Source organism: Nicotiana tomentosiformis, chromosome 5 (assembly GCF_000390325.3).
Source record: "Nicotiana tomentosiformis chromosome 5, ASM39032v3, whole genome shotgun sequence".
NCBI classification, from domain to species: domain Eukaryota; kingdom Viridiplantae; phylum Streptophyta; class Magnoliopsida; order Solanales; family Solanaceae; genus Nicotiana; species Nicotiana tomentosiformis.
The window spans coordinates 113350410-113376492 of NC_090816.1; the positions used below are offsets into that span (position 1 = coordinate 113350410).

At 37.4% G+C, this 26083-nt stretch overlaps 1 protein-coding gene across 3 annotated transcripts in view; it reads right to left on the reverse strand.

Moving 5' to 3' along the window:
* The window catches only part of LOC104085845 (prolyl 4-hydroxylase 1), a 32160-nt gene extending 12847 nt beyond the window's left edge, over positions 1-19313 (reverse strand). The window contains exons 1-7 of one of the 3 annotated variants that reach the window (XM_009589960.4): positions 19067-19313; positions 17009-17056; positions 14254-14319; positions 12448-12500; positions 11198-11263; positions 10238-10312; positions 43-117 (exon numbers count right to left, since the gene is read on the reverse strand). In XM_009589960.4, the coding sequence (XP_009588255.1) occupies positions 43-117; positions 10238-10312; positions 11198-11263; positions 12448-12500; positions 14254-14319; positions 17009-17056; positions 19067-19130 (447 nt within the window). In that variant the 5' untranslated portion in view covers positions 19131-19313. Of the gene's footprint in view, positions 1-42; positions 118-10237; positions 10313-11197; positions 11264-12447; positions 12501-14253; positions 14320-17008; positions 17057-18498; positions 18658-18690; positions 18984-19066 lie in introns of those variants that run through there. The other 2 variants (XM_009589961.4, XM_070175225.1) reach the window with 2 other exon arrangements.
* Positions 19314-26083: the final 6770 nt, after the last annotated feature.

Consider the following 26083-nt stretch of genomic DNA (forward strand, 5'->3'; position numbering starts at 1 on the left):
AGAGAACAAGAGGAGTTGAAAGGATCCGTGTGCTGTACAGACCTGTATCATGGGATACTTCCTCTCATCAGGGCTCAAAAACATTCCCGAACTTGTTCTGACATCACTCTTAATTCCCTAGCGAACAAAACAAAATTATCAGTCAAATTGGACTTCCATGCACATAACAACAAGGACAGAAAATCACAAATACCTTGCATAGCACTTATAAAAACTACAGCGATATAAGATCAGACCAGTAAAAAAGGAGTTCCTAAAGTTGCAAATCATGTAGTTTGAATCTAAAGCAATAGCACGGAGGACGATTTCATTATCTAGTTGATTGACAAAGGTTTGAGGTGAACTAGTCTTCAGGGGGACATTCTTAAAAATAGAGGTCGTTTAACTTTAGAAAAAGCATATTTTTTTTTTGAGAAGGTAACATTTGTTGTATATATATTAACTGCACCAAAGGTAGTGCAATCATCCATAGTTACAAAAGGTGGAACAGAAGTGTATTAAGCCTTAACTTTACAAGGATCCTAAAACATCAACAAAAGACTCTAGATCTTCCATGTATTCTTGCTTACACCAAAAATAGAAAAGGGATAAACATTGCATTTTCAGTTTCTGGATAGAGCTGTATTTATCTTCGAGGCATCTTTGGTTTCTCTCTTTCCAAATTGTCCACCAAATACAAGTTGGGACAATCTTCCATCTCTCTTTCTGATTGGAGGAGCTACTATATTTGTTCCAACATTCTAGAACTTCATGGGTATCCCTTGGCATAACCGACATGATTCCTTTCAGATTAATGAAAATCCTCCATATTTGTTCCGTCATCCTGCAATGTAAAAAATGATGGTTGATTGTCTCTGCTTCAATTCCACATAAATAACATCTGGAGCATAGGTGGAAGCCCCTCTTGATTAGATTATCCTGGGTCAAAATTGCTTTCTTGTTCAATAGCCATGTGAAGCAAGCGACTTTGTAAGGAATTTTGACTTTCCATATTAGCTTCCATCTGATTGTTAGAAAGATTGAACTCCTTGTAAGCTGACTTGACTGAGAATTTGCCTTGCCTAACCCCTTGCCACAACATACAGTCTTCAGAAGTTGATGGCCCTTTAAATTGGTTTAAGGTGTTGTACAAATCTGTTAACCTGTCAATCTCCCAGTCATTGAGAGATCTTCTGTAGCTAAGGTTCCAACCTTGAACAGGCCATACTTTACTGATAGTTGCTCCTTGCTGCTGATTCAAGTTGTAGATGTCAGGGAAGGGAATAACTGCTTCAGTGGACATTGTCCTAGCCAACTATCTTCCCAGAAAGATACTTTCATACCATTGCCTACTTTGAACCTGACTTTGTTTTTGAACTTCAGCCATAGGTTTCTGATAGATTTCCACAAGCTGACTCCATAAGGAGTATTAACATGCCTAGTTGTCCACTTCCCTTCCATTCCATATTTCAGCTTGATTACATCTTTCCATAGTGATTGTTCGTTTGAAGCAAATCTCCATAGCCATTTCATCATTAACTGTGATTCTGGACTCTTAAGTTCCTAATTCCCAAGCCCCCTTCCTTCTTACTAACTGTTAGAGAGATCCATTTGACCGGATGGATTTTGTTGTTGTCATTGTTGCCTTGCCACAGAAAGTTCCTTCGCAAAGCATCTATTCTTTTCACGACATTTACAGGGATAGGAAATAAAGACATCATGTAAGTTGGCATAGCATCCAGTACACTGTTAATCAGAATTAGCCTGGCACCCAGGGATAGGTATTGGCTCTTTCAATTAGTAAGCTTCTTTTCGCACTTCTCCAAAACACCATTCCATATATTTTTTGACTTGCTCTTGGCTCCCAGAGGCATTCCAAGATAAACAGCTGGTAGTGTTCCAATTCTCCCTCCAGGGATGTGAGTCAGACTTTGGATTTCAGTTACCTCGTTGACAGGGTATAGATAGCTTTTGTTCCCGTTAATATGCAACCCAGAGATGGCTTCAAACAAGATAAAAATCACCCTTAGAATAGTCAATTGCTCTCTTTCAATATCACAGAATACAAGTGTGTCATCTGCATATTGGAGATGTGTGATTTCCAGGTTGTTAGCTGCCCTAGAAGATACATTAAAACCCTTGATCCAACTGTTGACTTGAGTTGTTTTCAACATGTCGTTTAAACCTTCCATGGCTATGATGAATAAAAAGGGAGATAGGGGGTCACCGTGTCTCAATCCTCTCTGAGATGAGAAGAAACCAGCTGGGGAGCCATTTATCAAGATAGAAAATTTTACAATGCTAATGCAAAATTAATCGAGTTGAGCCATCTATCTCCAAAGCCCATTTTCTCCAATATTCCAAGCAAGAAGCTCCAATTTAGATGGTCAAAAGCCTTCTGAATATCTAGCTTGCATAATATCCCTGGTTTTTTGCTTTTAATCCTTGCATCAACACACTCGTTAGCAATGAGTATGGCATCCGCTATTTGTCTCCCTTTGATAAAAGCCATCTGTTGAGCATCCACCAATTTGTGCACCACTTTTTTGAGTCTTTCAGTTAGCAGCTTTTAGATAATTTTGTAGATACTACCTATTAAACTAATAGGTCTGAAGTCTTTCAATTCCTTGGCACCCACCTTTTTTGGAATCAAGGCCACATAGGCGGCATTGAAGCTTCTTTTTTTTTTTGATAAGGTAACAATTTGTATATTAATATAAAGACTTCACTGGAATTGTGAAGTCACCCATAGTTACAGTGTGAGTGCCCATACAAAACTAAACAAAAAGGACATTGTTCACCCTTGTTCTTCTTACAATGAATCTAGGGCATCTAAAATAGATTCATGATCCTCCAAAAAATTTCCTTTACACCAAAAATAAAAAAGAGCTACGCATTTCATCATTATCTTCTGAATGTTGTTGAACTTTTCTTCAAAGCATCTTTGGTTTCTCTCTTCCCATACTGTCCACCATATACAAGCTGGGACAATTCTCCATCTCTCTTTGTCTCTCGAAAGTGCTCCCTCTTTATTCCAACTAGCTAGAATATCAAGGATTCTTCCCGGCATTGCCCATGGGATTCCCCTTAGACTAATGAAAATCCTCCATATCTGAATAGTGAACTTGCACTGCAAAAAAAGATGGTTGATTGTCTCTGCCTGATCCCCACATAAGTAACACCTAGAGCACAGTTGGAATCCTCTTTTTGTTAGGTTGTCTTGTGTTAGGACTGCATTTTTTGCCAATAACCATGTGAAGCAAGCGACCTTGTATGGAATTTTGACTTCCATATCATCTTCCATGGCCAACATCCGATTTGATTATTAGAAATGTTGTATTCTTTGTATGCACTCCTAACTGAGAACTTTCCCTGCCCATTCCCTTGCCACATGATAAGGTCTTAGCGTGCATTGGTTCCATTGAACTGTTCCAAGACCCTATAGAACACAGTGAGTCTGTCAATCTCCCAATCGTTTAACATTCTCCTGAAGGTGAGGTTCCATCCCTGGGCTGTCCAAACCTCTGCCAAAACTGCTTGTTGCTGATTCAGTTCATGAATGTCAGGGAAGAGACTCTTCAAGGTTCCTTGTCCTAGCCAGTTATCATTCCACAAGGATACTTTACTTCCGCTTCCTACTTTGAACTTTGATTTGTTGATCACTTTTGGCCAAAGGTTTCTAATTGATCTCCATAAGCTGACACGGTGACACCATATAGACTTCTCACTGGCTTGGTTGTCCATTTACCTTCTCTTCCATACTTCTCCCTGATGACCTCTATCCACAATGTTTGGTCTTTTACCGCCAGTTTCCATAGCCATTTCATCATTAGACATTGGTTATGCACTTTCAAATTTTTGATTCCTAGGCCCCCTGTCCTTTTGCTGGTAGTCAGATCATTCCAATTCACCAGATGAAACTTCTTTTTCTCACTGTTGCCTTCCCACAGAAAGTTCCTTCTCATAGCATCAATTCTTTTCACTACATACACTGGAGCTGGAAATAAGGACATCATGTATGTAGGCATGGCATCAAGCACTGAGTTGATCAGAGTCAATCTTCCCCCCATGGACAGGTATTGATTTTTCCAGTTTGCTAGTTTCTTCTCACATTTCCCCGGCACATTATTCCATATGCCTTTTCCTTACTTTTTGCACCCAAAGGCATCCCCAGATATACAGTTGGCAGCTCCCCTACTTTCCCACCCAGCATGTTGGCCAAGCTTTGGATTTCTGGCACCTCATTAACTGGGTCTGAAACTTTTCTGCCAATTAATGTCTAGCCCAGATATTGCTTCAAATAGAATGAAAATCACCCTCCGTATCTTTACTGTTCTCTTTCAGCTTCACAAAACACTAAGGCATTGAAGTTTTTTTCAAAACACCTCTGTCATGGAAGTTTTGAACAGCAGCAATGACATCAGAATTGACCACCTCCCAGTAGTGGATTAAGAAGGCCATAGTGTAGCCGTCAGGGCCAGGAGCTTTGTCCCTGGCACATGCTTGGACATTGCTCCATATTTCTTGGGCATCAAAGGGACTCTGCAACATCTCATTCTCTTCTAAGGTGATCATAGGACAAACTCTAAGGTTTCCTTGGGGCGTCCACACTTCTGACTCAGCATAAAGATTTTGGTAGAAAGTGATGATCACCTTCTTGATATCAGCATGGTTCCTTACAGGTTCACCTTCAATTTCCAGCATGTCGATGTTATTGTACCTTCTGTGTGCATTGGCCGTTCTATGGAAATATTTGGTGTTGTTATCTACTTGTTTCAGCCAGAGTGCTCTCGATCTTTGTCTCCATGCAACCTCCTCCTGTTTTGCAATCTCCTCAAACTCCACTAATAATGCAGCTTTTGTAAGTATTTCATCTTCATTCAAGTTTCTAAGGTCCTGAGTATCATAATTCTTATAGTTGAGTGAGGATGTTAAGTTTCAGCATTTCCAAATTCCCTTGAAGAGTTTTACTCCATTCTCTAAGTTTATCCTTCAGGGCTTTCAATTTGAAAGCGAGGAAATAGTCGGGCCTTCCTTCACAGATGAAAGATTCCCACCAGTCCTTTAACTCTATCTTTCAATCCTTCGGTCTGTAACCACCAGTTCTCGAATTTAAAGTACGACTTAGTTGGCTCCCAGTTACTACATTGAAGTAATAGAGGAGTATGATCAGAAGTCATTCTGTGAAGTGTTGATTGTTTGATGTTTCTGAAGCCCTCATCCCATTCATCAGAGATTAGAAATCTATCCAACCTAGCTGTAATATCATGTCTGTCTCCTTTCCTCCATGTGAATTTTCCTCCTAGCATTTGTAAATCCACCAACTCTATGTCTAGAATGAAATCAAAGAATTCAGTCATTGATCTGTTGATTCTATTGCAATTTTTCTTTTCTGACGGGAATCTGACTGTATTGAAGTCCCCACATACCACCCAAGGGCCTGAGAACAAACCCCTAGCTGCTCCCACTTCCCACCAAGCATCTTCTCTCTCATCCCTGAAATTTGAAGCATAAATACTTGTTAAGTGCCAGGTGAAGTCTTGGGTTTTTCCAGTGAATTTACATGTGATAGAGTAGGATCCCAAGCTGCTGGTCTCCCACCAAGCATCTTCTCTCTCCTCCCTGAAATTTGGAGCATAAATACTTGTTAAGTGCCAGGTGAAGTCTTGGGTTTTTCCAGTGAATTTACATGTGATAGAGTAGGATCCCAAGCTGCTGGTCTCCCACCAAGCATCTTCTCTCTCCTCCCTGAAATTTGGAGCATAAATACTTGTTAAGTGCCAGGTGAAGTCTTGGGTTTTTCCAGTGAATTTACATGTGATAGAGTAGGATCCCAAGCTGCTGGTCTCCCCTACATAAACCCTACTGTCCCACATTAATAAAATGCCTCCCCTAGTGCCACTAGCCTCCAATTGTTCAAATTTCACCCATCTATTTGCCCAAAGTTCTTTCACAATTCCTTTAATGTCTCCTTCAATTTTGGTCTCCTGAAAGCAGTAAACATCTTGCTTTCCAAGTGTTAATGCAATTGTTGATCAGTCTTCTCTTCCTTGCTCTGTTTAGACCCCTTACATTGCATGATACAATATTTACTTTCATTGATCTTGATTGATGTGGTAGCCCCCTTGCTTCTGGTGCCATTGCTTTTGAAATTGCTCCCAAAGTCCAGGCCTTTCAATTCTTTTGATATCTTTGTTATTGGTGTAGCTGTCTCAATCTGCCTTACACTATCATCAGAAAATTTCTATCCATCAATGGTTGATGGTTGTTCCCGTATTCTTCAACAACTCGCTCCTTCAAACTAGAAGAGCTAAAAGCATGTCTTTTTTTTCCTCTTAGGTGGTTTCTCCTTGTGACGAGGAGAGAGCTAATCAACTAATTTTTTTTTTAGATTAAGTATAGGACTTCATGCCACAGGGATTAGTTCAAGTGACAAAGGTTGAGGGACTTGTGACTTAGGTCACAGGTTCGAGCCCTGCGATATGCGAACTAAGCCAGATATTTAAATGGAGAAGGGTAAACGGGCTGGCCCATTATTCCCGAGTTTCAAAGGCTACGATTGGTTCTAAGGATTGGCCCTAGACGGATTTCAGAGTCATCAAAAAAAAAAGTGTAAAAACTTTCATTAACAAGCATCCAGAGGATTATGCTACCATCTCAACAAACAAGAAAACGAGCATCCAAAGGATGCAAATAAGTGCAGAAAAGATATAGCCCTGTACAGTGATTCTGACACTCTAACCAAATTCATAAGATGATCCAATTATTTACACTGCACAATTTGCACAATCAGAAAAGGCCCATCAGACAACTACTCCTTTAAGGAATGGCTGGGAGTTGATACTCCATCAGAACATGTGTAATTCCTCGGATGGGACCATTTGCCAAATACCATTGATGGATTTCCAACTATCTATTGTCCCCAACTAATTGAGGCATCTCAGGGCATTAACCAACACACCCCTAAAAGACACAAAAACATATGCCACATGTTCTTTGTTATAGAGAACAGTGAAGAAAGAGGTGATTACTTCAGCTTCTTTCATGCACATATATAGGGGTGGCAAACGGGTGGGGCGGGACGGATATGGGCGGGTCAAAAATAGGTAACACAAAATAACAACAACAACAACAGATATCCATATTATCCATGGCTTCTTGAATATGATCACTTTTGGGAGAATTCCTAGTCTCTCAAACTTGAGGAACCCCCCCAATTTGAGGTTTTCAAATATAAAAGTTAAACTCATTAGTTATCCATTGGTTATCCATTTTCTAAGTGGATAATATGGTTCTTATACATATTTGACCATTTTTAAAACGTTCGTTATCCAACCCATTTTTTATGGATAATATGGCTGGATAATTATTATTTTTTATCCATTTTGCCACCACTACACATATAGCATCTGTAGAACAAGATGACTCCTCTCTTCTTAAGATTGTCCACTGTAAGGCAGGCTTCAAGAAATGCTATCTGACTGAAACAAGCTACCTTTTTTGGGACTTGTTTTCCAAATTATGGAGCCAATGTTCAACAATCTTGTTGTTCCTATAATGATTGCTATAACATGCTTTCACAGTGAACTATCCATTTTCACTATTGCCCCATTTCAACCTGTCCTTCACCTGAGATGAATTCTTACATTCTCCAGCTTAGTAAATAACTCGATCATGCTGTTTATTTCCTAGTCTTAGCAGCTTCTCCTAAATACAATGTTCCATGAGTTGCATCTCTAAATTGCATGTGTAGCCTGAGGATGTCTTACAAACTGAAATAATTCAGGTATTCCTTTCAAGGTGCAGCTTCATAACCATTTATCATGCGAAAAAATGATGTGTTCGCCATTCCCTACTGTGGAACCACATATTTGAGCTCGAGTCCTCCCACATTTTACTCCCAATGCACCATATTTTTCTTTGATTACCTTCTTCCAGTATGCATCATTATACTACTATACCTCAGCATGAAGCCACACTATACCTCCATTTTTTTTTCCCTTTTTATATAATGGTTGTTTCTAGGCCAACTTACACGCACCTCTACTATTTCACTGGGTATCAGCTACCTCTCACCAGCATAGATGGAAAGAGATCGCCTAGCGTTTTTTGTCTCTACTAGAATTTGAATTTTGGTCTCCTAGGTATGCACCCAGCTTGACCTCTAGACCACACTCTTGGGTGCCCAATTTTTCCATCATAGTTTACTAATCAAGCTTAACAATCAAAAGAAGAAGAAAACACTAATCAAGCCCCTTTATTGAGAAATAGTCTTACGTGTCCCGTATGAGCCCTATTCTTTCACCAATAAAAAATGTTTTAACTTTATTCCCTGTCATACACACTTCCACTTAGGTTTATGTTGCTCTTCAATTTTTTGAACGCCAAAAATAGTATAAAAAGGATTAATTTCTCATTTGCGGCCATAACTTCACTTGAAATAGTAGTATGCCGGTGTATTTTTTTAATATCATGATAACTTTTCATCTTCAAGTGAAGATTTTGACAAACAAATCTTCAATTTTCACTCACAAATCTTCAATTTTCACAAACTCTTTTTCCAGGTGAAGTTCTTGTCCAAAAACAACTTCATCCTCTACAAACTTTCACTTAACTTTAGCTTCAAGTAAATCTTTTTTCAAGTTCAAATCAAATATCACCCAAATGCATGCCAAGTTATTTGTTTATAGGTTTCTAAATGTTTGTCGGCTCTTTTCTAAACAATTGGGTTTATTTTTGTCTCCACTCTTTAGAGATCACAAGAGATTTTAGAAAACAACATCATAATATTAGAAACCTTGAGAATGAATCTTAATACTTAGGGGTTGTTTGGTTACAAGGTGGGATAGAAAAGGATATCCCATGGGCGGGGATATCCCATGGGATTAGCTATCCCACCTTCTATATGGGATAGCTAATCCCACCATTTTTGACATAAAATTTATCTCACCATTAGCTAATACTCATAACCAAACATGGAATAAATACAATCTCATATTCTATCCCTGAATTAGTATCCTTAAGCTGGTAACCAAACGACCATTGTGAGACTAAGGCCTCATTTGTTTTTATTAAGATTAAAATGTCTGAATCTGAATACATATTTGAATATTAATATATGTATTAAGATTAAAACGTCACATCTGAATGTTAAGATGTTGTATTAAGATTGAATACTGAATAATTAAGACTGTTTATTTTCTTTACATCTGAATGCGTAGAACTTGTCTTTATTAAAAATTAATAAGTATAAATTCAAATCAAAGAGTACTAATAAATCTAATACTATATTAAAAAAAAAATAAAAAAATTACGGCGGTTGGTAGTGATGATGGCTAAAAACAATGGTTGTGGGTGTTGACTGGGTAGTGGTTGGTGGTGATATTGGTTAGTGGTAATTATGGGTAGTAGATGGTGGATGACAGTAGTAATTAACGATGGTGGTTGATGGTGGTGGTGACCGATAACAATGATGAGTAATATATAGTGGTGGTTGATAGCGGTGATTGGTGGTGATATAGTGAAATATCATCTTTACATAAATTCTTGAATGTATAACATCTTAACGATATTAATACTTTGTTATAGATCTTAATCTATTCAGACCCATTAAGTGGTTGTAAAATTGAAAAAACAAACAGACTTAATGACTGAGATATGAATGATTAAGATTCAAACCTTCATTAAGTGCAAACAAATGAGGCCTAAATCTACGTAAGACTTTGCTATTTGCTTAATGAAAGAATAACGCATACCCAGATTTATACGAAAACCTCTCAAGCATACAGAATTGATAAAATTTGCATATATTTTAGCACATATATCAACTTTCCCAGTAGAAAGACTAACTTAATTAAGCTGGAAATTAAAATGTGAGGCTTAGCTAGAAATTATGTCCTCGTTGGTATGAGATTAATGTATAAGAAACAACCCTCTGTAACCTCCAGGCTGTTTTGTATGTGATCTCTCCATGTCAAATGAAGAATATGAGTAGAACTGTCAGACGAACTAAAAGGTGAGGTGGCATTTGAAAGTCAGTGCTCTTCTAGAGGCAAACTTCAAAGCAGTAGCTGTAACTTGAACTTTAACCAGAAGTACTTGTATAGGCAAAACTAATTTGCTATTAAGAACTAGTGGTAACTCACAAGCACATTTCAACAATAGATGAGCACAACAGGGTGTGGAAAAAATTTACTCATCAGAAGAAAAATAGTAGTAAATGCCGAATGTCAAATAATCATTTGCATAGTGTGCATACCTTTCCAGTTTTAGCATCTACAACAGTTGAAACATGAAGACGGGGCATGGCAACCGATCTAAGATAATCACATTCCTGTGAAGGCAATAGAATATTAAATTCCCAAATTATCATCACGAACACATGATGCTTTTAAAATTAACAAATCTAACACGATTTTGCAAACGATTTACTAATACCATCTGTAAATTTGATCATGTCCAAAATATCAAGATTTAAGAGTTACTGTTCTCTTCCAGTCTTCAACCACCCTCCCTGGCGTCCATTCAAATTCGTATCAAGCACTCTAATTTACGTTTTACACATTTTTTCTTTTATTTCGCATTCGAGCATGAAACTTGACACTGTAGCAGGAAGAAAATCATGCGCAAGAGCAATTTAAGCATAACGAAATTTGTCACACATTACACTAACCCTAAATTGACTTTAAAAATTTCACTTTTTAGGTATTAATGGCTTTGACAGTATTTAGTAAATAGGGGATCAAACCTCAAGCAAATATTAGTTTGAAGACCAATTTCCTTAAAAAGATAAGTCGGTAGCAGTTCTCTCTCTCTCTCTCTCTTTATATATATAAAAGGGCAGCCCGGTGCACTAAGCTACCGCTATGCGCGGGGTCCGAGGAAGGGCCAAACCACAAGAGTCTATTGTACGCAGCATTACCCTGCATTTCTGCAAGAGGCTATTTCCACAACTCGAACCTGTGACCTCCGTATGTATAAATATGTATATATATATATACACATACACAATATGTATGTATGTATGTATGTACATTTCATGGTGAAATTGGAGCAGAGACCACAGAAGAACCGTTAAACATTTTACAATCCAATATATTACCAACAAAAACTTTAATCTCATCAAAGATATAGTAGCCCTATTACACAAAGAAGCCAAATTAACAGACAGAGATATGCAATGGTAGAAATGAAGATGAAAAATATAAAACTGGCATACCTCTGCACTTAAGAAGTTGTGAAATAATATAATTCTTGGTTTCCAGCTAATAATTTCAGGCTTCACCTGCACGAGCGGTATGAGAAATTGACATAATTAAAATAGCAAAGCAGAAGCTAGCAGTAATGGCATTCATGCAGCTGCTCAGTTTAAGTTACATGATAACATAGTCCAGAAATGCATGGATTTTGGTTAAGGCGTGATCTCCTAGTTCTCAACTGAAGAAAACTTGACTTTTTTATGTAAGTCTACAAGAATAACAAGAGAGATTCTCTCTTTATTTATTTATTTATTTATTTCAGCGAAAACCATTCATTTGCTCAAAAAAAAGGGGGCCACGGATATAAATGAACATGACTTTCTCGTTGCCCGGAAGTGATTCTAGCGGGTCCCCGTCTGGCACTTCCGAACCAAGTAGGCTTTATTTGTCAGAACATAAGATAGAATAAGAAATCAGTTCCATGAGAAAATGGGTTGGTCGTTTCCGATAACAGGTATTGTTGGAGATCAGAAAACTACACTTTTTCCATTTCCCTAAGGGCTTACCTGATCAACATTCCACCATAAGATCTACTACTTGTACATTTACATACACAAAACTCCTCTCCAGTGCCAAAATAAGAACCTGCTTGACTAGCATGGATACTAGGAAGACCGGAAGGTAGACAAGTATATTGTCTACTAGCACAAGGAGAACTCATTGGAACACTATATTACTTTCATCGTCTAACTGCGTAGAGAAATATGGTTTACTCTTGAAAAGTTAGATATAATACAGCACAATATTAGTTTCACCACATACATCTATAAAGTTCGGATCTTTCAACTGATTGATATCTACAGTCTAAGATTTCAACTTCACATCTATGAGCTATCTCAACAAGTAGCACTGGTAGTTCTTCCTCTTGCTATATGTATAGTATGTGGAAACCGCACTGGTAGGAAAGACATGTCTACCAGCCGAATTTACCAGTACCTTCTACTATAAAGCATACAGTGGATGGCCTGGAGTTGAGAAAGAGAGGTTTTTCTAAAACATGAAAGGGATCTTTACACAAATAGCCGGTTGAATTCACTATTTACTTTTTCTAGCCAGCACACAAAGATTATTCAATGATTATACATGATTATACACATATTATACATGAATTATACATATATTATACATCCACCGGCTATTTTAAGATTAAGCGCTTGGGTAGGGGCTATTTAAGTTAATTTTTCAAAATGAAACATAACTTTGGACTTACATATCCTATACGTAGTGCTACAGCTTCTTTGTCATAACCCCAATGAGAGATTCCTGAGAAAAAAGGGCAGAAAAGTCAGGATATCAGGGAAGTACACCATGTGCTCATGCTAAATCTCAGAGGAAAATGGGACAAAAAGATTTTGCTGTAATGATAGTTGTTCAGATATTAAAGAAATTAAGATGCTAACTCTCCCTTGAATTACCAATTGGTTAGTATTACTGCCTAAGACAATCAACAGTCCAACATACTCCTTACATGACCCTACCATCACTAAAGTAATGAAATCAAGACGATTTCCTGGAAATTACCAATTGATTACTGTTAATGCCCAAGTAATCAACAGTCCAACATACTCCTTACCCAAGCCAACCAACACTATACTACTGCTTAGGCTATTATTACGTCTCCAGACACTATAAAAGAAGATATGTGGACATCCAGAAACTAACTCATGTTTGACATGATTACTATTCTGTCACGCTCTCTCTTTTGAGGGGGATCAACCAATCAAGGATAAGTTAGTGTAAAGTCTTCTGAAGACTTTTGTATCAAAGTAGAAGTGGTATTTAGTTACAGGTGGAATGAAGGACAACTGTTTTCCTTTTTCTTCTCAAACACAGCAGTTGCATGCAAGATCAGCATCATAAAGAACTCAGAAGAAATTTTCAGATTGTCAATAGATGCTACATGTGCCAGAGGGAGGCAGAATCACATAGCCATCTCTTCCTACACTGTCCAGTTGCAGCAGATCTATGGGATATGTTTATTTCTCTTTTTGGACTCAGATGGGTCATGCCACATAACATCAGGGAGGCTTTTGAGAGTTGGAGCTTTTGGAAAGTTGACAGCACCATCAAGAAAGTCTGGGAGATGGTTCCTGCTGCTATCTTTTGGAGTATCTGGAAGGAAAGGAATAGCAGATGTTTTGATGGACTATCAACTACTTTCCAATCTCTCAAAGCTAATTGTATTATGTTTTTATTCACTTGGGTTTATTTATCCCCATAGATTCCCCTGATAGTTATTTGAATTTTGTTAGCTCCTTAGTATTAGCATGAACATCTGTATTGGAGCTGACATTATTCCTTTTTGCTATAACTCTTTTGTAACTATTATGCATCTTCTTGATGCCAGCAATGAAATAAATTACTTCATCAAAAAAAAAAAAAGAACTCAATTATATAACTCTACCAATGTAGGCATGTATATGAGTTTGCGAGACAAAAACTTAGGTCATGGTCAAATGTAAAATCTAAACGCAATGTTGCCAAAGGCGGAAGTGCAAAAAAGTTGAGCTTGTGGGAGCATTAACCCAAAGTGCAATTGAGTGCGAGCTTTTAGTGAAAAGGCAAATGAAAAGACATATATCCTAACATAAACACACACAGAGAGAGAATTTTAACTCAAAAATTCGATAAAGGAATTGAAGAGAAAATATTTGAAATGTAAGAAGTAAATAGTATAAATCAAGTTCAAAAATTATTTTAAATTTTTTATTCAGATGCAACGATGCAGTTTTAAGTTTCTAATTTAAGTTTGGTAACTACTTTTCTTATATTAAATTGGAAAGCTCCTATTCTAATTTTTAAACACATTTAATCATAATATTTTCCTAATTAGATCATTTTGCCAACTATACTTATTGTTTAGTACCACGCTCTTCAAGAAAAAGACTGGGGGAAGTATGCCTTAGATTCTCAGTGCCTAGTCTGAAGCAGCGCCTACGCGAGCGAAGCGCCCAACTCATGTTGAACAACATAAAGTATATTGCAGAGCTAAAAACAGTCAAAGAACAACACAAACCTCTTGCTAACGGATGTTTGTTGCCAGCTAAACTTGCATGCTTTCCACCAAAAGACGATTCTCTGTCTGCAGGAAGTCAAAAAGGGCAGCCCGGTACAGGAAGTCACTTACACAAAATTCCATTAGGTAAAGAGGAAAGTTTCAATGGAATACTAACAACATCTCAAGCAGTGATCACAATTAACAGCTGGATTGAAGCAGAATATGAAGTGCTTAGACTCAAAGATCTTACTGTGTTGAAAGCTATTGTTTTTTATAAAGTACTTTCAAAGAAAAACATAACATCAGAAGCTTTAATGGAAGCAGAATAAGCCAAAGAAAGTAAGTAACACCATTCCTGCTTAGTGTAGGTGGACAAGCAAAGCAGTAACGACGCGAGAAGACAACTACCTCTGCTCCTGATCCAAGGTAAAAAAAGGAATGGTTATTTCCTTGAATCTGGTAAATTTGATATTTATAAAACCAAAAGAAAGCATTTTCGTGAGTTTAGAAGGTTTATGGAACGGGAACATGAAGAAGGAATGAGTTCACAAGGTTTATCGGTTGCATCATCCAGAATGGCAATAGAGCACATTTTGGGAGGCGTATAGTGTGGGGAGACGGATGATTTCAACAGATGCATGCTATGGTGTATAGATATACGGGTAAAGGTGGGCGTCTCCCCCGTGGAGGACAAGATGCGGGAAGCGAGGCTTAGATGGTTCAGGCATGTGAAGAGGAGAAGCTCAGATGCCCCAATAAAGAGGTGTGAGTTGTTGGTTTTGGTGGGTATGAGAAGAGGTAGAGGGAGACCAAGGAAGTATTAGGAAAAGGTGATTAGGCAGGACATGGCGTGGCTTCAGCTTATCGAGGACATGGCTCTTGATAGGAGGGTGTGAAGGTCGAGAACTAGTGTAGAAGGTTAGTAGGTAGTCGAGCGTATTTATGATCCGTACCAGTGGTATTAGGGCTAGTCTGGTATTGTTTCTTTTTCTTCTTTTTTTTTGGGAAATGGAAAAAACATGTGTCCTATATTACGGCTAGTTTGGTAGTTTTTCTTGTTCTTAGATTGCTAATTTTACATGTTTTCTTCCAATTACCTTCTACGTCGGTTTCTTAGTATCTTGTTGTGGTCAATGCTTGATGCTACCGCTTCATTCCGTCTATTTTCTGGCTCTTAGTTTGCTTTACTATCGTTCTGGCCCTTGTTGTTGATATTGTTTGTTTCTACTGTATCTTTCAATCTTTCTTGAGCCGAAGGTTTATCGGAAACAGCGTTTCTACCCTCCCAGGGTAGGGGTAAGGTCTGCGTACACACTACCCTCCCCAGACCCCACTTGTGGGATTTCACTAAATTTGTTGTTGTTGTTGCATGCTATAGCGTATGAGAGATGCACAACATTAGTTGATCAGGAAAGAAAATTTCATGGGACATAAGATTCAGAAAGGTTATCCAGGATTGGAAGTGGAAGAAGGCCCAGGAATTCCTTCTCAAAGTTTATAGTAAAAATAGAGGGGAAGGACAATAGGAAGGTTTGATGAGGGTTTGCTACAAGGATTTTCACCGAAAAAAGTTGGGGCAGTAACACTGAAGAATAGAAAGCACTATGGAGTATGAAGGCACCAAAAATGTTACATTCTTCACATGGTGTGTGTCATGAAACGCAACTCATACAGCCAGGGGCGAATTCACACTTAGCGAAGTAGTGTCACGCGACACCGCTTCGTCGAGAATATTTCTTGTTGCAAATATTTCTTGTTGAGAATTTCATTGCTGATAATATAAGGAGGAGAAAGGACTATGGTGAGTTGGTATATGTGCAAGATTGCTGAGAGGACAATTAAGTCAATAACCCTCTCTTGTTGCATTGCACGTTGGCTATCCATCAGTGGATCTCATCTCCTCAGCATTTAATAGTTAATACTAGTTGGATTGCTATCAAGAACACTCGGTGAGTTTGTAGGATGCTAGAGGAGGGCAGGAGGCCAAAAATTAGAAGGGAAGGAGAGCAGTTATAAGCTTAGCACCACTGCGCGTCTTTTACACAATATGGAATTAGAGGAACAGAAGATCAATTGGTAGCATAGAACAGCAAGTGAGGGAGAAAATACCTTTGTGCATGGATAATTGGGTAGGACCAGTAGAAAGAGAAGAATATGTCATATACATATTGTAAATGCTTCTGACACCACCTTGGTTCATAATTTTAAGGAATTTATTACAAGGAAAAAATGAAAGCAAAAAAAGATCTTATATAACATGTGAATCCAATTTTTCCTCATTCTATTAACAACAAAGTACTTGTTTTCTCTCAAATTCATAAAAGTCTTCCCTAATTTACCACGCTTAAGCACAAAATGACATGTCAAAATTTTCCAAATAGCTACTATATGAACTAAATCCCCCAAAAGTGAACCTTAAGTAAACATTCTTTTATATTGAATCCACTGGAGTCTGATTGAAAAGGAGAAACCACAACTACAAAAGAAAGGAATAATTAGAGCGAGTATTTCCTACTTTCACTAAGCTGAACTGCCAAAAATGTTCAAATAGTTAGTTAAAGGATCCGCCAATAGTAACCCTTATATAATAAGATCATTGATAATAATTACTATTTGGTATTGCATGCAGTGGAACATGGAATACTGGTTTGATTATTTGATACCACAGCAACTACGAATGAGAAGAATGATGGAGCAAGTATTAAGCCCTCCAAATAAGATAAAAGAAAAAACAATCATTTTAAGATATCTACTATAAACCAAGAAAAGTTACCAAGTGAGTCCTCCATCCTATGAATAAATGCTAGTTGAATCAAAGCTCCTGCACATCACACGACAGAAACTAATCAGTTTCCATTCAGCAACAAATCCAACCAGGAAAACCAAAAGTCCATATCAGTAAAATTCAAATTATGTATTCGATTTTTTTTTATAACCAAGAAATCCCCGAGGGCCAGTGGCACACGGTATAGAACTCAGTGGATAATGGACCTACCCCTCTACCCTTCTCCACTTAAATACTAGGTTTTTGTCTGCAGCAAGGTTCGAACCCACTACAAAATATGTATTCTTTGATCAGAATACAAGACGGAAAACAGAGAAAATCCAAAGTTTAAGAAAAAACACAAATTCTTTTGAAGGATAAGACTACGACGGGATGGTCAAGGATCAGGATCTTATAGTAAACACTTCGGATGCTTCTGTAGAAAATGTGTGGTCCCACTAGGTCTTTTAATATAAAGTCATCTGATCTAGAAAGACAACTTTTACTTCTTCCAGCATTTTTAGAGGAACAGCAAATCAGAGACATTTATGTCCGTCCACCCGAAAAACGAAACAAAAGAAAACAGCAGGTATCTTTTCCAAACACTATCCAATATCTCATGGTTCATGTCTACAAGTTTCTTAAAGTACTTCCTTTTTAATTTTCTCTGTTGCGCTTATTTTTTTGTCTAGGACTCTCATTTTCTGTATCAAATTAATGATTAATGATAGAAAAGTTTGTTATGCTGAGTCATTAATCCAAGAAAAGAAAAGAATGAAATTATGATCATCATGTAAGCTCCGGAAGTATCTCTAAATAGTACTAGACGAGATAGTGATGATATTCATCTCACAAAAGCACCGGTTTAGTTTGCATTACTTCACCCTATTTAGTAAGAACATTATATTACTCGACGGGTGTTCATAAACACAACAAGTGCTGGTGATTATATTAGAGAATTAATTTAGTGTAATTATGAAACTTTCACTTTAGATGATCAAAGCTTAAACGAATCCCCTGAACTAACTGTAAGACATTTTAGCTTCACAAGGGAAATAATACTAATTGCCTTATCCCGATTATGCCATAACCTAAACCAAATCAGAAAGCAACAAAGCTAATCAAGACTAAACTCACCCCCCCCCCCAAAAAAAAAAAAACCCAATAAAAATTCTGTAAATTCATAGTTTTGTAAAATAAGAACGTAACCTTTTTTTTCTTTTTTCTTTTTTTTTTTCCTTTTTTGCTTTAGAGAACAACTACTGATTTTCCTAGCTTAAGTGAAGTGAGTTCATTCAATAACATCCTCATAATACCATAACCTCAACCAAACTCAACAATCAACAATGTGATAAAGAACTCAACCGTCCCCCCACACCAGCACAAAAGTTCACATTAAAATCAACCATTAAATAAACATTGGCCATTTTCTTTTTTCTCTTTTTCCATAAGCCTCGAGATCACGAAAAGCATGACGATCAAGTATAAAACCCACCCACCTCATTAATCAACACTGTAGTAAAGAATCCAATTATCTCACCATCAATCCACTGTAAAGTTTTAATTTCAAAAGAAAAGAAAAAAGATCATCATAATTTTTTCGTTTTTTGCTCAGACTCTCCAAAATAGTTGTCACACCCTTGTCAGATTCTCATAAAATAGCTACATTTGAGGATCCGACACACACTCACCGTCAATTTTGAAAACTTTGAGCAACATAGGTGATATCACAATCAAGAATGACGATCAAGGATCAAAACCAAGCATCCACTCCACTCCAACCCCAAAAGTTCAATTTTTTAAAATCTCCATTTCCAAATAAAATATCTACATAAAAATCACCATTTTTTTTTCCTTTTTCTTCTTCTATTTCCAAATAGGGTGTTTGGTTAGTCCAAATTAAATGCCAAACCAAAGCTAAAAACCAGCAGTGATGATAATTATGATGATCAAAACCGCAAATGCAGGAGGAGAAAATTCAAGAATTACAAAAACAGCCACAAATTCAACACATACATACATATAACAAAAATTGGGTAGATAAAAAAGATTGAAGAAATGTTTTACCGAGAATCATTCCACATGTGACAAGTGTAAGAAGCCCGAAAACAATTCTCATTGCCGAAGCCATCTTTTTTTGCAAGATTTTCTCGAGATGGGTATTGCGTTTTCCGCAGATATCTGAACTGAAATGGAGGATTTTGTAGTTTGGTTTTTTTAACTGATTTTTTAGGTAAGTGTAAATTTGATATTTCGGGGAGTATTAGGAAAGTGAATAAAGAGAGATTATTTGGTAAATTGCAAATAGACATATTGTACGTTCTGCAGAGAAGATTGCACCGTCAGTTTTAATTCCGAGTTTGACGAAATCACACGTAAAGCTTCTTTGGGTACGTTGAAAGATTGCACCGTGTACCAGGGGACGAAGACTTACTGAAAGGAACAATAAAAGAGATACTAATTTGCTAGAAAAATAAATTTTACCTCTTATAATAAGTTAGAAATAAGTTAAGTTGTCTATGGCCTCATTTGTTGTTTTTTTTTAGATTAAAACGTTTAAATCTTAATACATATCTGAATATCAGGATATGTATTAAGATTAAGGAATCTGAATTTGAATACACATCTGATATTAACATGTGTTTTAAGATCTGAATACTAAACGATGAAAACTGTTTGTTTTTTAAACATATGAAGATATATCATTTATCTTTATTTAAAAATTAACAAATATAAATTCAAATAAAATACTAATTAATCTTATGTTCTATATATATATGGGTTAGTTGGTGGTGGTGATTACTAACGAAAGTGCTTGTGAGTGCCGATAAGAAGCGGTGATTGGTGGTGATTTTTTGGTTGATGGTGGTGGCTCTGGTAGTAGCTAGCGGTGATTGGTAGCGATAGCGATTATGGTTGAGGATGGTGATAGTTAATAATGGTGGGGTGATGGTGGTGGTTGTGGTTGTGATTGAGAAAGGTGATGATAGGTGGTGGTAGTTTATATAGGTGGGCGGTGTTGGCTATGGTTATTGATGGTGATAGGGTGGTTGGTGGTGATAGTTGAGGTGGGTGAGGGTGTGGTTATGGTTGAGGATAATGGTGGTGGGGGTGGTGGTTGGGGTGGCGACTATGGTTGAGGATGGTGGTGGTAGTTGATAATAGTGGCCGGTGGCTATGGTTGAGGATGGTGGTGGTGGTGGTTGATAATGGTCGGCGGTAGCGGCAGTTAGTAATGAATGTAGATGATAGCATCTTAATGAAATTAAGTCTTTGTTATAGATCTTAATCATACAGACCTATTCAGACTCATTAAACATTTGTGAAGTAAAAAAAACAAACACACTTAATGATTAAGATCTGAATAATAAAGATCCAGACGTTAAAAATTAGAGCCATCAAAATGGGCTTAGCCCATGAGGCCAACCCAATCCAACCTGCTACTAGGGTAGGGTTGGGATAAGATACTTTAATCACATTTTACAACTGAGGCTAAGAAGCTCGACCCAAGTTAGCCCGCGACCCTTGAGGCTGGCCCGCGGGCCAATAATTTATTTAATTTGAATTAAAATTAAAAAAAAAAGTAAGTAAATATTTAGAATGGGCTAAAGACATCAGTCTTGCACCCTAATTATAAACTTTTCTTCCTCAACAGTCAACATACTAATGCAACTCTCTGCCTCCCTCCCCTCAATCCTCAATTCTTTATCGTGCGCTCTGACTGATATCATTCAGAGAGATGAATTGATATATTTATTGAATCCGTCGGGACTGACGGGGCTCGAACCCGCAGCTTCCGCCTTGACAGGGCGGTGCTCACGCAGCGGATCTCTCTCTATCTATAGATAGAGAGGTGTGAAAGTAATAGCCTTATGTTATGGCCGCCCCCCGACTTACGGCATAAAAACAGATCCAAGTAAAGTATAAAGGAACAACTGATATGCTGCCTTGATCTTTCTTTGTCTGTATAGATAGGTTTCTGGATCTCTCTCCCATCAATCGGTACTAGTTGAAGTAATGAAAAAATCCCCTATTTGTTTGATGAGAAATGCGAAACAAAAAAGAAAAAAAAAAGATCCCCCGTTGGGGTAGGCCATGTAACCATGCCTTTGGGTCTCTTATGCGCCTTCCTTCTTCGAACCTTTTGGTATGTATTGCCCCCTATCTATTATTTTTTTTATCTTTATTCTCTCGGATGAGCTTGGGGCGAACAAGCATATTCTATTACAAGGTTTTAATACTAGTTATACGCCCGTGCCTCTGCCGATTAAAACTTTCCGAATGTGGCTTCATCTTTTGTGTATAATCCTGCATAATCTCGAATGGCGGGGTGTAGGTATACCACTTACGAGAAAGAACTTTCGATACAAGATAGGGCCGTTCACATGAAAGGTTTTGATCTTCGGCCATCCTGGTCCTCAGGACCTGTACACGCCTGACTTATCCCTTATTCAGGATTGGTTATTTTCTCATACCGAAACGAACTTAGTTTCTCTAATTCCAACCAGCTTTAGGCATCTTTTGAGCATGTTCAGCTTCCAAAATTCCTGGAGTCCTACGCTACGGCATTATCTAAAATGCCTGAGTGGTCTGCTCAGCAAAAAAGTCAAAACAAGAAGGACAAAGAAGTCTCTTCCACTCCTCTAGAGGTTGAGGATGAGGAAGTGATGGGGACGACGATGCTCGTGCAATGATTATGGGTCGCTCCTGTCCTTTAGTTCGATCCTATCCCATTAATAAAGTACAGATAAATAATATATTCCAAGTCTGACTTTTAAAGAGTGTATATAGAGATAGCACCCGGATATGGAATGAAAGGGGAGTCACATAAAGTATGCAGATTGAAGAAAGCCCTGTATGGATTGAAGCAATCCCCGAGGGCGTGGTTTGAGAAGTTCAGTAAGGCCATAGTTTAGTTTGGCTACAAAAGGTGTGCTTCTGATCACACACATTTCGTAATAAAGGGTGAGAAAGTTGGATCTAGGAGTTCATACGAATAATGGCTAGCGGGATTTCGCATTCAATCGGAGTTGCCTTAGTTGGTTTCCGAAGGGAAGGCACTCAAGACTCTATATAGTGGTTTATGCCCTTATTTGGCTTCAAGAAGCATTAGAATCCCTTATTTAACTTGCGGGGCAATCAAGGAATAGAAGCTACCATCACTTATCTCAGGGGCATGAGTACACCGCTTTCACACTCGAACTCTCCTACTGTGTGCTGTGTGTGCTTTCAAGCTATTGAGTCTCAAATGACATGCCCATACACCCCACAGCAAAATGGGGTTGCAGAATGGAAAAAGAGACATTTATTGGAAGTTATTAGGGCACCTTCCTTTGAGATGAATCTTCAAAAGTCTTTATGGTCTGAAGCAGTGTTAACCTAGGTTTACCTGATTAATAGGGATGCTTTCCGTGGTATTGAAAGGGACCTGTACAAGTGTGAAATCCTAATGCTAAAAACTTTATTCTTCTGCCACCTTTTGAGGCACTCTATGGACGCAAGTGCTCTAGCCCAAGAATAGATCTTATGAAAAGAAAAGAACGATCGTCAGCGGAGATCGCAATACGAAGTTTTTTAGACATAATCCCCTGCATCAGTTTTCCTTATCTCGTGCAATTAAAGGGAACGAGACTGGAAAGCGACGGCATCTGGAACCACACTGCTGCCGCTGCCCTTCGGGCACGCCTCCTATGCTTATCACTCACCTACGCTCTTGCAGCATGCCCCCTTCGGGTAATACCTATTGGTGGGGAGGTATATGAAGGAAGGAATCAGTGGATTGAGGAATGAAAGCTCGAAGACAAAGAGAACCGGGCTTTTCCAAAGAATTGGTTTATGTCTGGTCCTTTCGGGTCGCCTGACCTGGGCTGATGGCGCTTCGTAACGGCTTGTCTGGAGTCCAGCGGCCGAATTTCGATCCTCACCTTTCTGGTGCCAAAGGCCTACCCTTCCACTTTACAGGAAGTTCTAAAGGAAGAAGTCGAAAAGGAAAAGAAAGATCTTAAGTAGGGGGCTTAGCCCGCCCGCCTACCAATCAAAGAGGCTGAGAGTAAGCGTAAGCTCACCCGGAAGCTCGAAGAGCTTCCCTTCATTCGCTTCGCGTCCTCAGTACAAAAGGTCAATTCAATGCTCAAGTCAAAGGGGGGAGGGTAAATTTTTCTATTGATCGAGAAAGCTTGGGCGGGCCCCCAACCATTAGCACATTCTCACCCGGCTCAACAATAGAAATCCCTGCAGTTCAGTCACCCGCGGCTAATTTAATTCACTCTTCTTGAAGCTCTTGTGAAATGGTCTCTGTCCTTCGCTTTCCCTTCCATTCTTATGGTAACTAGGCCTGACGATTTACTACAAGGTAATTAGTTTTTTTTCTTGAGTTTACTAATCTTTTTTTCTTACAAATAAATAAATTTAATATTTGAAATATTCAATCCATTATGTATATGACTAGTGCTTTGTTTGCTTCATATTTTATTCCCATGCATATGTATTTCTCCATTTTACTTTGGGTTTATGTATATTTTGTATGCATCTGTATATGTACATGGATCATATTTAGGCTTTTGTTTTTGTTTATTTACATCGTGAATGCAAGATTTGGGATACATTTGATTCAAAAGTTAAGTAAACACTTTAATAATTATTTTCTTACAAAAGTTTTACTAACTTGTCGTGGCAGTGTTTACTTTATAAACTTAATACTTCTTTTTCGCTTTGTTGCATGAAGACCAATGGATGATTCAAATGGCACACATGAACATATTGATGACGTTGTCGAGGTAAATGATTCAGCAAAACCAAGTCAGAAAAAAATTAAGTTAACATCAAATGTGTGGCTTTACTTCAAAAATATTGGCAAAGCTAAAGATGGAAATGAAAGGGCTGCCTGTAAAGGGTATAAGAAACCATTTAAGGTTGATTCAACTCCGGGACCCAAAGGTAAAAATTATGGAACATCACATTTACATCGTCATAAATCTCAGTGTCCAATGCTTAAAGTTCATGATTTGGGTCAAATGATCTTGAATCAAGAAGGTAAAATGCAATCTAGAAAAATAGATCAATGGACACACCGTAGCATGCTTGCTGAAGCTGCCATTAAGCATAATTTGCCATATTCTTTCGTCGAATATGATAGAATTAAGTCTTGGGTGAATGATATAAGTTGAGATGTTACGATGCCTTCTAGGAACACTTGTGTGCAGATGTCAAGAAAGTGTATATCCGAGAGAAGGAGAAACTAAAACAAATCTTAGCAAAAATTCCTAATAAGGTATGCTTGACTTCTGATTGTTGGACATCCTCTAACTCGGAGAGATATATTTGTTTAACTGCCCAATTTATTGATGAAAATTGGAGGTTGGTTTGTAAAATTCTTATTTTTTGTCGTATGTATCCTCCTCACACTGGAGTTGAATTGACTACCGCTATATATGACTGTTTGAAAGAATGGAACATAGATAAGAAGGTATTTTCAATCACTTTAGATAATGCCACTGCCAATGATAGCTTACAAAATATTTTGAAAGGCCATCTTAGGTTGCAAAAAAGTTTGTTGTGTGATGGTGAGTTCTTTCATGTGCGTTGTTCTACTCATATTTTGAATTTAATTGTTCAAGAGGGTTTAAAAGAAGCTAGTGATTCTTTGTATTTAATAAGGGAAAGTGTTAAGTATGTTAAAGGATCGGATGGGAGAAAACAAAAGTTTGAGCAATGTGTTTAGGAAGTTGGAATTGAAACAAATCTTGGTTTACGTTTGGATGTATCAACTAGATGGAACTCGACATATATGATACTTGATAGTGCACTCCAGTATGAAAAGGCTTTTGCTAGTCTACATTTAATAGATAGAAATTATACTTATTGTCTTACATTGGATCAGTGGAGAAGGGCGGAGAAAATATTTTAATTCTCAGAGCCTTTTTATGAGACAACTAACTTGATTTCTGGTTCAAGTTATCTAACATCCAACTTATATGTTATGCAAGTTTGGAGAATTGAATGCATGCTTAATGAGAATTTGAATAATAAAGATAAAGTTATTAAGGAAATGGCTTCAAGAATGCACGAAAAGTTTAAAAAATACTGAAAGTTATATAGTGTAATGCTTGCTTTTGGAGTAATCCTTGATCCTCGCATGAAGTCACAATTTTTAAAGTTTTGTTACTCTAAGTTGGATTCAATTTCTGCACAAGGAAAAATACAGCACGTGAAAAATAAATTGTACAAGCTTTATGATCATTACGCAAATAAGCAAAATATTGCGAGTACTTCTTCTAGTACTCTGACTACATCAAGTGAAGAAAGAAGTAATTAAATCCAAAGGAACGGGATTCAAAATATTCGATGTAAGTAATTTTATTTTTCTTTTTCTTTTTTTCACTATTATTATTATTATTATTACTATTACTATTATTATTATTATTATTATTATTATTATTATTTATTCTTAAGCGTATTGTCATGTGTTTAACTTATAGGAATTCAAAGCATTTGAGAATGAATGTGCTTCCAATGATGGAAAATCATAATTGGATATTTACTTAGAGGAGCCAAAGCTTGATTTTGATAAGTTTCGCGAAATGGATGTTATCATGTATTGGAGGAATAATTCTGGAAAATATCTTGACCTATCAGTAATGGCGCGAGATGTACTTAGTATCCCGATTACTACTGTAGCATCAGAATCAACATTCAATATTGGTGAACGTATTCTCACCAAGTATAGAAGTTGCATCCATCATAAAAATATCCAAACACTTGTTGCTACTCGAAATTGGTTGCACGGCTTTGCTCAAACTCAAAGTGATAATATTTTTATGTGAATTTAATATCATTTATTTTTAAAATGTAGTTATTTGTTAATGTTTAACTAATCAATACTGCATATGAATTGCAGAGGAAGATGAAGATGAAGATGGAAATATTAAGACGTCACAATCGGATTTAAATATGTCTAACAATGTGTTGTATTGTATATGATATAAGTACCCGTAAAACATTTTTTAGGAGTTTATTTCATTAAGGTCTTTTTATTTTTGTGATGACTGATGTCATTCGTTTAATGACTTTTTTTTATTATACAAT